This window comes from Polypterus senegalus, chromosome 4 (genome assembly GCF_016835505.1).
Source record: "Polypterus senegalus isolate Bchr_013 chromosome 4, ASM1683550v1, whole genome shotgun sequence".
Classification (NCBI taxonomy): domain Eukaryota; kingdom Metazoa; phylum Chordata; class Cladistia; order Polypteriformes; family Polypteridae; genus Polypterus; species Polypterus senegalus.
Window position 1 is genome coordinate 253,978,101 of NC_053157.1, and position 14,619 is coordinate 253,992,719.

At 43.1% G+C, this 14,619-nt stretch overlaps 1 protein-coding gene across 1 annotated transcript in view; it reads left to right on the forward strand.

Moving 5' to 3' along the window:
• Positions 1-12,430, forward strand: part of LOC120528502 (tripartite motif-containing protein 16-like) — a 28,809-nt gene extending 16,379 nt beyond the window's left edge. Inside the window, exons 4-6 of the mRNA XM_039752678.1 lie at positions 789-948; positions 5,303-5,368; positions 10,457-12,430. Coding sequence (XP_039608612.1) covers positions 789-948; positions 5,303-5,368; positions 10,457-10,998 — 768 coding nt within the window. The 3' untranslated portion in view covers positions 10,999-12,430. The remainder of the gene's footprint in view (positions 1-788; positions 949-5,302; positions 5,369-10,456) is intronic.
• Positions 12,431-14,619: the final 2,189 nt, after the last annotated feature.

Genomic DNA, 14,619 nt, shown 5'->3' on the forward strand with positions numbered 1-14,619 from the left:
TTATCTGTTTGCTCCACAAGGTTTTTTCTCACCTGAATAAAAATGACAACACTGTGAGGATTCTGTTTTTTGGTTTCACCAGAGCCTTCAGGACCACCCAGCCATCCCTGTTAAGGGGTCAGCTCAGAGATCAGCAGGTAGGTGAGCCTGTGGTGTCCTGATGATGGACTATCTGTCAGAAAGACTCAAGGACTGTGCGAGCAACACTGGAGCAGCACAAGGAACAGGCCTGTCTGCTTTACTCTTCACTCTGTAGACCTCTGACTGGAAATATAACAGCAGGTCAGGTCACTTGCAGACATTCTCAGATGATTTGGCACTTATGGGGTGGATTCCACTTCCTCACTGCAGACCTTCCACTTTGCAATTGAATTTAATGGTTTCCTTTCTACATGTAATATATTTCAATTAATTAAATTGTCTTCCTTTTGAGAACGTTGTGGCTTAGGCTTTGACACAGCAGTCCCCCTTTCTTCTACTTCTACAGTTCTGCACACCATCATGCCTTGTTTTCTGTACTTAAGTCAGTTCTTTGCCCACCTCGCTGCACCCCTTAGTTCTTTTATCTGGAGTTGATCCTCTAATGACTTTCTTCTCATGGAGTTCTGTGTGAAGAGGTCATTGAAAGTTGAGGTCAATAATATTAAACACTCTGCTATGTTCAAATACTTCCATAAATCAACATTACATGAGTGAAAGGGACCTCCCCATTTACCCCCTTATATCGACTGTCCATCACACAGACCCCTTAAATGAAAAGAGCTTCTTCTTCTTCTCTCCTGTCACAGACTTTCTCGTCTCACTCTGTCCTGAATGATGATGGAGACTCGCTGAGCTTCACTGTCGCTGCTGACTTCTCTTCTGAGGACCTGAGAAATGAGCTCTACAGTCTGAAGAAGAGTCTGGAGAAGATCAGCCAGTGGGACTTCATGACAAGGACTCCATCAGGTAGAGTGTCTGGTGACATTGTATCCTTTGTTAAAGTCCATTAGATCAATGATTCCCAAACTCGGTCCTGAGGATCCACTGTGGCTGCAGGTTTTTGTTTCAGCTGCCTTGAAAGGACCAGAGGGATGGTAAGAGAAGGCAGAGAGGTGAGATGCACCAGGAGGGTCGTTTCTTTAACATTATTTCGTTATCCTGAACCGTCAATCCTGTTTTCTCATATATGGCACCTTTTGCAGGGACTAATTCTGTGCAGTGATGTTGTACACTTAGAGTTGCTTTTCGTTAGTTGCTGATGACATTTTAAAAATCTATGAAGGTTTTGGTGTGCTGTCTCAGAATCTCCTTTTTATTTGACATTGTGACTGATTTCATTTGCTTCTTTTCATTTGTTATAAGCTGGCCAAGTCTGCTCAGTGCCCAGTGTGGCCTGTTTGAGGCCAGTGAAGATGTAAACTGGCACTAGTGCCTTGTACGAGGTCTGAATCAACTTCTGCAGGATTAACAATCTTCAGGCTGGTGTCGCAGCTGACTGAATGAGGCCTGAGTGTTTAAACAGTAGCATCTCAGCGCGGGACACTTCGGCTTACGCACTAGGCTGAGTCACAGCGTTAATTTAAGTTAGGGAATGGAGAAACCAACTAAACCATTTGTCCTACTTGAAAGTTATTTTTTGGATTTACCTCAAAAGAAGGAGGAACTGCATGGAGGAAGGGTGAGCAGAGGTGTTAGTGAAGGATGTTGGAGGGTTGCACTGGTATAGAGTGGGGTGCCAGCATGAGTGGCTAACTAGCTGAACAGGAAAGCACCGTCGGTGAATGTCACGGACAATCGTGTGTGCTCGAGAAGCCTAGCAGGCTGAGTGCAAATCCATGTGCCCACATCCTGGTGTTACTTGGCGGTCACAGGAGTTGTAATTAGGTGACTGAATGCTGCATTGCAAGGGCGGTGGTGTGTAAGCCTATGGGGTGGGTTGTGAAAAATATGAACTGGGATTGGCTGCAAAGAGTATATAACAACGTTACGGGAGCCTAGACATGGAGAGTGTGTTCGCCATTCGTCAGTCAAGTTCAGCTCTGGGCTGATGTCTGGCAGCTTTAAACAAGGTCCTGGCTGGAAGAAAAGGTTACATAGTGCTGGTGGTCGAGTCCTTCAAGTTATCGTTGAAGGAGAGGAAGACACCAAGCTGAAGTCTTAGCTACTGGTTCTGGAAGGATGTCAACTCGTTGTTTGTAAGCCTTCAGATGACTTTGTGCTGAGAATGAAGCTGTTGCAGTGCCTGTGATGGTGGACTGACACCTCTTTGTCACATGGTAGCACTTGTACTGGTCTAGGCGTGTGCGGCCTCCTGTGTGAGAGATGGATTACATATTATAAGATCTTATCAAATGTGGTTTGCAGAGGGCGTCTCACTTCTTTTATATTTGTGTTGCCCAAAGGTCAGACACATGCATGTTAGACAGACTTTCCAATGCGAGAAGTGCTTTGATTATTTTACTTTTGACAGGGAGAGTTGTAAATTGGGCGATGAATTTTGGACAAACTAAACCTTAGACTGGCTCGCTCTGGAGAGCTCATACGTCTGCTTCTGATGTGACGTCCTACCACCTCTATAATCAGCGAGTGGACAAATGCATTAGGATATTCACCTAAAGAGTCATCTTCAGGCTTCTCTCCACCTCATATGCAGGACTCTTCTACTTTACAATCAAATATGTCAACCAAATCACCTAGCTGACCATTTTCAGCTCCTCCAGGCTAAGCAGTGAGAGATCTGAAGGCAGTGGTGACCTCTGGGGCTTGAGGTTGATCCTGCAGTTTGAGTCTTCTTATATTTCACAACTTTAACTCTCATTAACCCTTCAAAGAAACCACTTTGACCTCTGAGACCAGAGTAACATGAGAACGTAGGCCAAATGATTGATAAATCTAATTTATGAAAATACAAATACAGGAATAACATAAATTAAACTCACTACTTAGAGTACAGTAGTTAAAGTCAGAGTAACACAGTCAAAGAAGGAAGATGTTATAATAATAACACAGATTTGACTTCTCTTAGTGTCTTGAATGCCAGCATGAAGTGTATCCAGCAGGAGGCGCTAGCTCCCTTGTTGGAATTTGTTCTTTTGCCATTGCGGAGGGTCACATAACCTGAAACTATACAGATATGATATCAAAAGGCCATACCCCTCCCTTAGTGATATGGCGGTAGAAATCACATAGGAGAAATAACTTAGCTTTCTTTAATGACAATTTACGTGATATAACAGACGAGGGAAGCCATGACAAGAAGCCAGTTCGGGAGTGGGAGCCCGATGTGTACAGTCTGCCATTTTCACCGCTCCAGATCGATATGATGTTATCTCCCATTCGTCCGTTGGTTTCAAAGGTGTGCCGGGCAATGTGCCAAGGCTTTATACTCTTCCTTCATGTGCAGACCCCCACTTAGGTGAATCCTGCCAGTCCAAACAAGGCACAGAGAAGATCCAATGTCATGCCGACTCTGACACACAGAAATAGTACACAGTGGTCCTCAGTCTGACTCCACGTTTCCCCAGCTGTCTTTATCTATCTGGTCTTATGCTTGGCCTAGCAGTTCTAAATGACGAGCCCCCTGTGCTAAATCTGTCCACTGTGCATGGAAAGAAAAGTCGATGTATAAAATATATTTGTACAGAGCTCAGTGACATACAGTATACATACAGTATATGCTGATTGAAGTCAACTCTGCTCTCCACTTTATGCCGAATTGGCGGTGCGACTTTGGTCCAAACCTCATCCTGATTCTGGAATTCTCTTCAGATTTTTCTTCTTCCTTTTCTTTTATTTTTGATTTAATTATATAGTGCATATAACATAAAACTCTGTGGTGGGCTGGTGCCCTGCCCGGGGTTTGTTTCCTGCCTTGCTCCCTGTGTTGGCTAGGATTGGCTCCAGCAGACCCCCGTGACCCTGTAGTTAGGATATAGTGGGTTGGAGAATGACGGACTGACTGACAATAACATGAAAACAGTAATATAAAGAAGCAGATTTCCTTATGTGACCATTCTTTTTAATTGTATTCCCTTTCATCGTGTCCACTTTAATTATCCCGTGTTTACGACTGGCCAAACACCTTAAGCTTACCTTATAATGATTTTATTATAAAGTAAGCTGCATATTTAGTATTTAATAATAAATAATAATAATACATTTTATTTATATAGCGCCTTTCCCATGCTCAAGGCACTTAGTATTTCATTAACTATTACAGAGCACACAGCTTTGGTTGTCACACATCAGCCCACAAAAACAAACTTTGTCGTGGAGGTTTGGCAGATTTTCTCAAACTCTCAAACCATTGGGTGTCCATAATCAGATCACCTAAATCCTCCTCATGAGGTGTAGTCTTGATTTTCTGACCGCCCATTGTGTATTCAAACCTAACATTTTTACTTCCTATGTGTAATTCTTTACATTTACTGACATTAAATTTCATCTGACACAAATCTGCCCAAGCCTGTCTGCTATCCAAGTCCTTCTGTGATGATATAATGGATTCTAATTATCTACTAATCCACCTATCTTGGTATCATCTGCAAACTTAACCAGCTTGTTACTTATATTCCTATCTAAATCATTTATAGATATTAAAAATAGCAACGGCCCTAGCACTGACCCCTGCTGGTCACCACTCTTAACATCGGCCAGTTCTGATGAGGTTCCTCACACCATCACCCTCTGCTTCCTGTGTCTGAGCCAATTCTGCACCCATCTAAACACATCACCCTGAACTCCCACTTCTTTTAACTTGATGCCCAACCTCTCATGTGGCACCTTATCAAATGCTTTCTGAAAGTCCAGATAAATAATATCATAAGCTCCACTTTGATCGTATCCTTTTGTTGCCTCCTCATAGAATTCCAACATGTTAGTAAAACACGACCTCCCTCTTCTGACCCCACGCTGACTGTTCAGAATAACTCCTGTCCTTGTCATGTGTTGCTCAATCTTATCCTTAATAATTCCTTCCATTTATTTTCCTGTGATGCTTGTTAAGCTTACTGGCCTGTAATGGCTTGTATCTCTTGTATTTTTTATATTTTGTGAATTTCCCCTTGGGATTAATAAAGTATCTATCTATCTATCTATCTATCTATCTATCTATCTATCTATCTATCTATCTATCTATCTATCTATCTATCTATCTATCTATCTATCTATCTATCTATCTATCTATCTATCTATCTATCTATCTATCTATCTATCTATCTATCTATCTATCTATCTGACCGGTCACCCAGTGTGCAGTGACTTCCTAGAGTTTATTTGTGCACATCTTCACATTTTCCTTTCTCTTTTCTTTTTTTTTCAGGTCATGCAGCTCCAGTCTTCGCCCTCCAGACTCCTGAACCTCGGAGCAGAGAGGAGTTTTTACAATGTGAGTTTGGGCTTTGACTGATTGGACCACCAGAACTGAAATTGTTTCTCTTTTAATATCTCAGACAAAGTTGTGATAACCAGCAGAAAACTCCGTGTGAGTGTCAAGTGACTGATGTGCTGAAAGTGTGGGGGTCCTGAGACCAGTGCATTATGGGATAGAGAGATTCAAGAGATGACAGTATCCGAGGGAGTCCCTTCAATTGTGAACAGACTCTCAGGAAAGAAAAGCATGGGGTCGACCTCCGAAACAAGTGCTTCACCCACGTCCCCTTCTTCTTCTTCTTTCTCTTTTGGTTTTCTTTTTTATTTGCTCTTATTTTCAAGTCTCTCCCTTTTCAGTCTCCATTTCCATCTGTTTCTAATTCACTCTCACCAGTTACTACTGAGCTCATTTTTGCTGACGTTGTGAGATACAAGTGAGGTTATAAGGAATGAATTAAAAACTGAGAACAAATACATGATACAAGTGAGACCTCATCTAAAGTCCTGTGTGCAGTTTTGGTCTCCAGGCTACAAAAAGGACATAACAGCAAAATAAAAGGTCCAGAGAAGAGCGACTAGGCTGATTCAGGGCTACAGGGTTGAGTTAAGAGGAAAGATTAAAAGAGCTGAGCCTTTACAGTTTAACAAAAGAAGATTAAGAGGTGACATGATTGAAGTGTTTAAAATTATGAAGGGAATTAGTCCAGTGGATTGTGACTTGTATTTTAAAATGAGTTCATCAAGAACACGGGGACACAGTTGGAAACTCGTGAAGGGTGAATTTCGCACAAACATTAGGAAGTTTTTCTTTACACAAAGAACGATAGACACTTGGAATAAGTGACCAAGTAGTGTGGTAGACAGTAAGACGTTAGGGACTTTCAAAACTCGACTTGATGTTTGATGTTGGAAGAAATAAGTGGACAGGACTGGCGAACTTTGTTGGGCTGAATGGCCTGATCTCATCTAGAGTGTTCAAGTGTTCTAATAAAATTGAAAAACAAATATTTCAGACAGGGGAAAACCTGTGCGTTGTTATCATGACCTGCAACTTTTTGTGGTTGACCCTGCACAGTGTCCTCCAAACATCAGCTTGGTCGAGACTGAGTGCTTCATCGTCTATTGCTGTTGTGTTGTTCTTTTCTACCAACCGGCTGAAATAAGTGAAGCCTGAAAACCACAAGGACTGATTGAGATCATTTGTGTCAGGTGGAATGTCCAGTGTGGACTGGGTGGTCTCGTGACCGTGGAGCCCCTGCAGATTTTGTTTTTCTTTTCAGCCCATTTGGATTCACTTTATTCTTTGTTAATTAGTATTGCCTAATCTTCATTCATCCATCCATTATCCAACCTGCTATATCCTAATGACAGGGTCACGGGGGTCTGCTGGAGCCAATCCTTGCCAACACAGGGTGCACAGCAGGAAACAAACCCCAGGCAGGGTGCCAGCCCACTGCAGGGCACACACACCCACACATCAAGCACACACTAGGGACAATTTAGTATCGCCAATGCACCTAACCTGCATGTCTTTGGACTGTGGGAGGAAACCAGAGTACTGCCTAATCTTCTTTTTGATTTTTATAAACTTTTCTTTCTTCATCTTGTAAGGCACTTTGTGTAGGAATGTTGTATAGAAATCAATGGTGTTGTTGTTGGTGCTAAGTGTACTGAGGGAAGCAATGCTGTTGTCACAGAGTGGTGGAGGACACCTGTAGTCTGTGATCGACCGTATGCCGGGGGTCTGTAGAATCAGTGAAGTGACCCTGGATTTTCTGTCCAAAAGTAATCTTTGCTGCTCTCACGCCCCGATTCAGGTTGGCTCATGTGGATCAAATGAAGGCCGCATTTTGTGCTCTCAGAAGCGCTTGCACCTCTCTGGTGAGCCAGGGCTTCCAGTTGGCACCTGTGGTGATATTCTTGATGACGGCCACACACTTGGATATGACTCGGCCTACTGATCATCCTGGTTGACAGTGGCAGACCCTCTGAACACATTCCAGTCTGCGTATTCACAACAGTCCTGCTGTGCTGAAGCTGCTCCCATTGGCCAGATCCTTATCTGCGTCACAGACGCCTTTGTTCTAATTAGCAGTGGCTTGTATGCTGGAATAAGAGACAGAGAGATGGTCCGAATTTCCAAGGTGGCGGAGAGGAGGGCTGCCCTAAGTGCCTGTTCGTGTAAACAAATCTGGTCACACACAGTCCGGATTTGTATTTTGCATCGCACTGACCGACTGATAGAGTGAGGATATTGCGTCTCTTGTGTTCGCACTTGGGGGAATGTCTAAGGCTGTGATGCCAATGGGGTGAATTCCCTAGGTAAGTCAAATGGTCGGCATTTCAGCTTCAGGAACTCCGAGCAGTTGGCTTGAGATAATTTAAGTGCTGTTCGTGTACAGAAATACACCTCCTCCTCGAGACTTACCGCTAGGAGTGTGGCTCCTGTCCGCACAGAATGTTGAATGGTGCTATCAGGATAACAGAATTTAGCCACGTCTCGGTGAAGATCAGGGCACAACAGTTACCCACCTCACGATGGGCGATCACATCCATTCTTAAATTGTCCATTTTAATTTCCAGCGAGTGGACGGTAGACGACAGAATAGACAGAAGTGCAGATTTATAGGCCTTTAGTCTAGCACTGATGACCTCTGGAGTGCCGCATTGGCGTGGTCTTTCACGCCGCTTGTGCAGCTTCCAGCTGCGGTCAGTGATGTCCAAAGAGTCCACAGCTGCACGGACACGTCTGAATCTTGCCAATGTAAAATTCCCAGTTTCTAGAGTGTTTGGAGTTCCAAGGCTAGTAAACTGCTGGGTAAGTTGATTGATAACTCCGATGCACAAAGGCTGAGCAGAGTACACTGATTGTAGACCAGTTTCGTATCAAACAGTGTAGAAGTAGACAGTACATTTCACGTAAATCGCATATCACTTTCAAAAGTTGAGAGCGACTTTTCAGTAGCAAAGCAATGATTGTGGGGTGGATTTATCTTTAACACATTGGCTGCTGGACCATTTATCACCAGAACACTGCAGTATCGGTCTGTGCATATATGAAAAATTATGAACTCGATCAAAACTCATATAAAATGTAAAGAAATATATTAGAAAGCGATAGTAATTCTGTTAAATGTATAAAAAAAAAAGAACATGTAAATATCTCCATTTGAATGAGCCCTTGAAGTGTGGCACCATGCAGAGTGAAGGCTTAGCAGCACAAGCGTGTTTCTTTGTGCTGTCCATGCTTGTTGCACACAACACATTTGGTCATTTTCAGTGACGGCACTTAATGGGCATCAGAATGTCCTTGTAGTTCTGTCTTGACAGTTGTGACAAGTAAGACACCTTTGAATGAAGAAACGGGGCAGTGATCCGCATCAGTGCCAGAGCCGACAAGTTCATCCAATTGATTGTCACTATCTTGATTGCTGTCATTTGTATTAATCTGGCAACAAATCTACTTGTTTCATAACATCAGCAGTTTCATCCCTTTTCTTGTGATGACATAACTATGGACTGTCTATTTATAACACATCTTGTATGTCTTGTTTCGACAGGTTCAACGATTTAACTTGTATCTGGTATTCAAAGTGTTAAAGAACCGTTATTTTTAATAGATTCTTTCATTGCCAAAAGGCTGAAATTATTTAAATTACTTGGCATTACCAAAACTCTCAGTTTGAAATTGGATGGAAGAAGATCTTCTTTCATCGTAAAAGCTCAGCAGTGTCTTCTTATTCTCTACCATCTTCAGAAGTGTCCCACGTGGTGCTGGTCCAGTTCTAGAGAGCTGTCATTGAAATCCTCCTCACTTTCTCCATGACAGTCTGATATGGCAAAGCATCGGCTCACTGAGAGCGTAAACTGCAGCAGATAAGATTACGGCCCTGAAACTGCACTACGCTGAAGTCCTTTGACATCACGGCTCAGGACGTGAGACAGAATATTTACTTTTGTTATTTGTATGTTTGAAACACCAAGAGAAACTTCAGGCAATAAAGTTCAAAGTTTGAGATCTGAATATTGGACTAGGAAAAAAAAAAACAAATATGTCTTGACAGAAATGAATGTTACTTGATAACAATAAAACAAAAAAGCGAGAAAGAAAGAAAGAAAGAAAGAGCATCTTGTGACAAGAGCAGTATGTAGATCAATGAGAAGTGCAGTCATCTCCTCCACATCTACTCTGTGAGTCGGCCATGATGTCTACGGTAGTGTACGCTCTGTCTGGAACACGACACATTCAGCAGGAAAGAAATGAACTTGAAGATGTGCTGGTAGAACAGAGGAGAGATCTGCAAACGCACAAAAGATACCGATGTGACGCAGACAACAACCGGGTCCAGGACTCAAAATCAGAAGGTAGAATCTGTGAAGGAGCAGCCCTGACCATTAGGCCAACGAATCACCAGAAAGTACAATTATTTCACTATTATTTCAGGTCATTTCTATTAACTGAGTATTCCATTCATTGAATAAGCAGGTTCAGTTTGCTTAAAGGATTATTTGTCTCATGAGTTGCGTATCACTAGATGCTCAATGTCCATTTTTTCTCCTGTTTTTTTAAATCAGCAAGATGTCAGTCATGAGGCTAACTCAATCACAGATAGCATAGCCCTGACCTGTGGAGGGACCCCTAAATGTTTAATAGACCACTGGAAATAGAAGAACAAAAGAATGGGAATGGAAGGAGCACAACGAGGATCAGAGACTTATTGTGAGGAAAGAAAAATCAGTTTGGTGATGAAGTGTGGCAGTGGATTGATTTTAAATTAAAGAGGTGGACGGTGACAATAAAAAGGGCCATTTTAATAAAGCCAGCGGTCAGTGTGGACAGTCAATTTGAACTCTGACCTTTCCTGTAATTCCAGACTACTGGGGCTTCTTCTGGTTGTCCAGCTTGCCTGCATTTTATTTTGTTTTCTGTTTTCACTTTTCATTTCATTTCATTTTTAATTCCCACACATTCTGTCCAATCAGAGGAGCTCTTTACTGTTAGTGACTCGTCATAGCAGCTCCTGATTGGTTCTTGTTAATTGTCTGTGTTTTGCTCCGCCCCAGTCCCAGATTTCCTCACTCGTTTTCTTTTCTCTCCTTTCAGATTCCTGTCCACTCACACTGGACATCAAGATGGCACACAGGTGTCTCTTTCTGTCTGAAGAGAACAAGCAGGTGACACGTCACTGGAAAATGAACACATACCCCAATCGTTCTCAGAGGTTTGACTGCTGGGAGCAAGTTCTGTGTAGTGAGGCTCTGAATGGGAATCGCTTTTACTGGGAGGTGGAGTGGACTGGAAAAAGTATGGCAATTGGAGTGGCATCTGAAGGACTGAGCAGGAAAGGACCGGGCAGGGAGTGCGGCCTTGGATACAACGACAAGTCCTGGAGTTTGTACCGTTCTGATTCCCAGTATTTTGTGTGTCACAATAACAAGGAGACTCTAATCCGTGCACCACACAACCCCAGGATAGGTGTGTGTCTGGACTGGCCTGCTGGCTCTCTGTCATTTTATAGCGTCTCTCCCACAATGACCCTCCTGCACAGGTTCAACACCTCCTTCACTGAGCCTCTCTATCCAGGGTTTTGGGTTTATCTAAACTCCAGTGTAACAATCTGCCAACTCAGGCCTTGTGACAAGTGACCAGCATCATCTGCTAGTTACTTAATGTCTCCAAAAGTGGAGGTCCTCTTTTGTGGTTGTAGCTTGGGATCAAAATGAATTCTGCAAGATGGACGTTTGGAAGGGTTTGACGGGAATGGGGTTTGGCACCTTTGAGTCTGAAATTATGTTTGAGCTCTCGGGTGTTCTCCTGGTTTAGTTTGCATTTATCAAACTGATTCCAGTATGTAGAGTAAGGTGCTGACAGGACTCATTATGTCATTATACTCAACAGTTAAATATGGTGTCCTGCAGAGTCCAATCATTGTTCTCACTTTATGTCACATTGATTTCCACATGTGTGCTGATGACACCCAGCTAGGCCTTAGTTGTAGACCAAGTGACATACTGTGTCTCTCATGGGATCCTGAATTAATTAAAAGAGTGGATGGATGAGAATGACTTGTCTCTTAATATTGAAAAATCAAGAGGAAATGTTGCAGACCTCAACAATATTTTATAAGTGTCTCACTCAATCAGAAGGCACCTCAGTTTTTATCTCTGAAGAATATCTGCTCACTTTGTGTTGCGTGTGTGTACATATGTGGATATACGGTGTGTCTCCATTCAGGGTTTGTGTTCTGCTCTCAGCCGTAAATCCTCTCACTAGAAAAATATATTTTGATGTTTAGCGATCTGTGGTGGGTTGGCGCCCTGCCCGGGGTTTGTTTCCTGCCTTGCGCCCTGTGTTGGCTGAGATTGGCTCCAGCAGACCCCCATGACTCTGTAGTTAGGATATAGTGGGTTGGATAATAGATGGATGTTTAGCGATACGACGAATAAACTGGCTCTATGTATGTTAACTCTGTTATGTTCTTGTCAGCTCGAACCCAATCTGCATCTTTATAAGTATTTCTTAAGTAAATCAAACCCATCCAATATTCCCACAGCCCGTCTTTAGCGTTGAGTGAAGGTGATGTGACTTGTGTCCTGATTTTGTTAATGGAGGATCTTGGAGTTTGAAGACAGGCTGTTACTGTTAGGACTTCAATAAGCAACAAAACTGAGAATATGGTGACTAAGGGTCACCAAAAAGTCACCAGATGTGACCCGACTCTTATCTGGCATGAACTAAGCAGTTTGGGATTGATTTGCGACGTAGCTAAGAGAAGGGGAGACGACTTTCAAGCGAACGAGAGAGTTCACTGTGCTAATTGGGCATTCAGGACATCAACTAAAGTTCTGGTTCAGCATTCATGCTAATATAAAGACCTCCTTTTGTTAAATTACAATGTTTTTCTTCCAGAGACACCACTATGTCTTTCAAAACACATCTTATAAAACTACCTAACACCTGTTTTTTTGTTTGCTTTTCTTTTTTTAATCTTGAAAATACTGTAAAACTAAGAAATTATACAAATATGCAGGGTACTGAAAAATAAAGATGTACCTACGTTTAGTAGGATTGACTGCTGCAATGTGTTCAAGTCGTTTTTATGCTGCTTTCAGTTCGTTTACAATGCTGATGAAGGACTTCATGTTCTGAGATGGCATCACAAACTTGACAACATGAGTGGTAGGATTGAAAACGAAGCTCAGGAACGTCGCTGGCCAGCCCAGAAGAAGCTCAACCCAACCCAGCCAGTGGCCCACTGCTATCATCAGGCTTCGGTCTGAACAGGCCTACAAGTAGAAAGCTGGAAGCTGGGTGGTGAGAAACACAAGGAACAGCAAAGTCAGTCAGTCAGTCATCGTCCAACCCGCTATATCCTAACTACAGGGTCACAGGGGTCTGTCTGCTGGAGCCAATCCCAGCCAACACAGGGCGCAAGGCAGGAAACAAACCCCAAGCAGAGTGCCAGCCCACCGCAGGGCACACACATACACACACTAGGGACATTTAGGATCACCAATGCACCTAACCTGCATGTCTTTGGACTGTGGGAGGAAACCCACACGGGGAGAACAAGAAAACTCCACGCATGGAGGAGCGAACCCAGATGGGTCTCCTAACTGCGAGGCCGCAACTCTACCCACTGCGCCACCGTGCCGCCAAACAACAAAGACAATTGGAAAACACAAAAGAGTGAACGGTGCCCGACTCATGGCTCTTCATGTAGAATGTCAGCACATGCGGACCACCGAGTGCCCAAATCAGTCGGCATACAAGGATTGCTGAGGTGGCGGCCACTTCGCCATCAACATGACTTATCATGGACACAGTCAAGAGATGAACGACTTCATAACCAACATCATCAGAATGGAGAGAGTGAAGAGGAAGCCCTGAAAATCAGAAATGTTACACGTGTTCCCTAACGCCCATTGATGACGTTTCACACCATCTTCACAAGGTGGGCTCTCCCACTGCACCTTCAGCAGGTTTAGAACATTCTAGGTCTAAAGATGCTGTTTATTCATTTTTGAAAGTTATTCGGGGTGTAAAAGGATGTAAAACTTTCCTGACAGCGTGATGGTTCGAGTTGTACGGTAAGCCCACGTGTTTCATTTTCTGTAGCCTAACAAGTATCAAGTTCAGTAGACATTTTCTCAGCACTCTGAGCACAAACTGGCACACTGGCAGACAGTATTAGTTGGGGGCTTCTGTGTTTACTTGTACCCAGGCCCAAATTTGGGCTTTACTACCACTGAGCTGCTCCTCCATACCTTGGGATGTTTTCTGGCCATCGTCGTCACATCTGTGCAGTCAAAGAGATGCTTTGTCAGTTTAGTGTAAAGTGAAACTCCTGGATGTCAAATGCGCCTCTCCTGAGCTAAAGTGTTATTAGTGACACTCAGTCGTGTTCTTCAGACATCCCAGACACCCCAGACGCAAACATCAGGATCAGCGGGACCACCAGAGGATGACTGAGGTCAGTCCTTTGAAATGTCACCGACGTGTGTGCCCAGCTATGTTGTGCCACTCTAATCAAACTCCTCAGCCAAAGTGAGGGTCCAAGCTGGGGGTCTCACATGAACGACAGCGGCTTGCATTTTCTTCACTGACAGTGCAAGAACTGTTTGCCTATACGAGGTCTGTGTATGAAATAACGAGACAATCACTCACTTTCATTTACGTAACAATTCTGACAGTCGCCCCCCTCGATATACCCCCCATTCACAGTTACAACAACAACAACAACAACAACATTTATTTCTATAGCACATTTTCATACAAACAGTAGCTCAAAGTGCTTTACATATTAAAGAATAGAAAAATGAAAGACACAATTATAAAACAAAATAAATCAACATTAACATCGAATAAGAGTAAGGTTCAATGGCCAGGGGGGGACAGAAAAAAGAAAAAAACAAATCTGTAGGGATTTCAGACCACGAGACCACCGGCCCAGTCCCCTCTGGGCATTCTACCTAACATAAATGAAACAGTCCTCTTTGGATTTAGGGTTCTCACGGAAGGGCCTGATGATGATGATCACGTAGACTTCTGCCTTTTAATCCATCCATCATTGTTGGGGCATCATGAAGCTTTGAGTAGGTGGAGGTGGCGCAGGCCACCACCACAAAGAAACCGGAAAAAGAAACAGAAAAGAGAGTTGGGGTCAGTACTGATTTTAGAGCCACCATGAATAGTTATTGTGATGAATTGAACATACAGAGTATCAGGATTAAGTTAAACTGAAGTTATAAAAAGGCCATTAACGC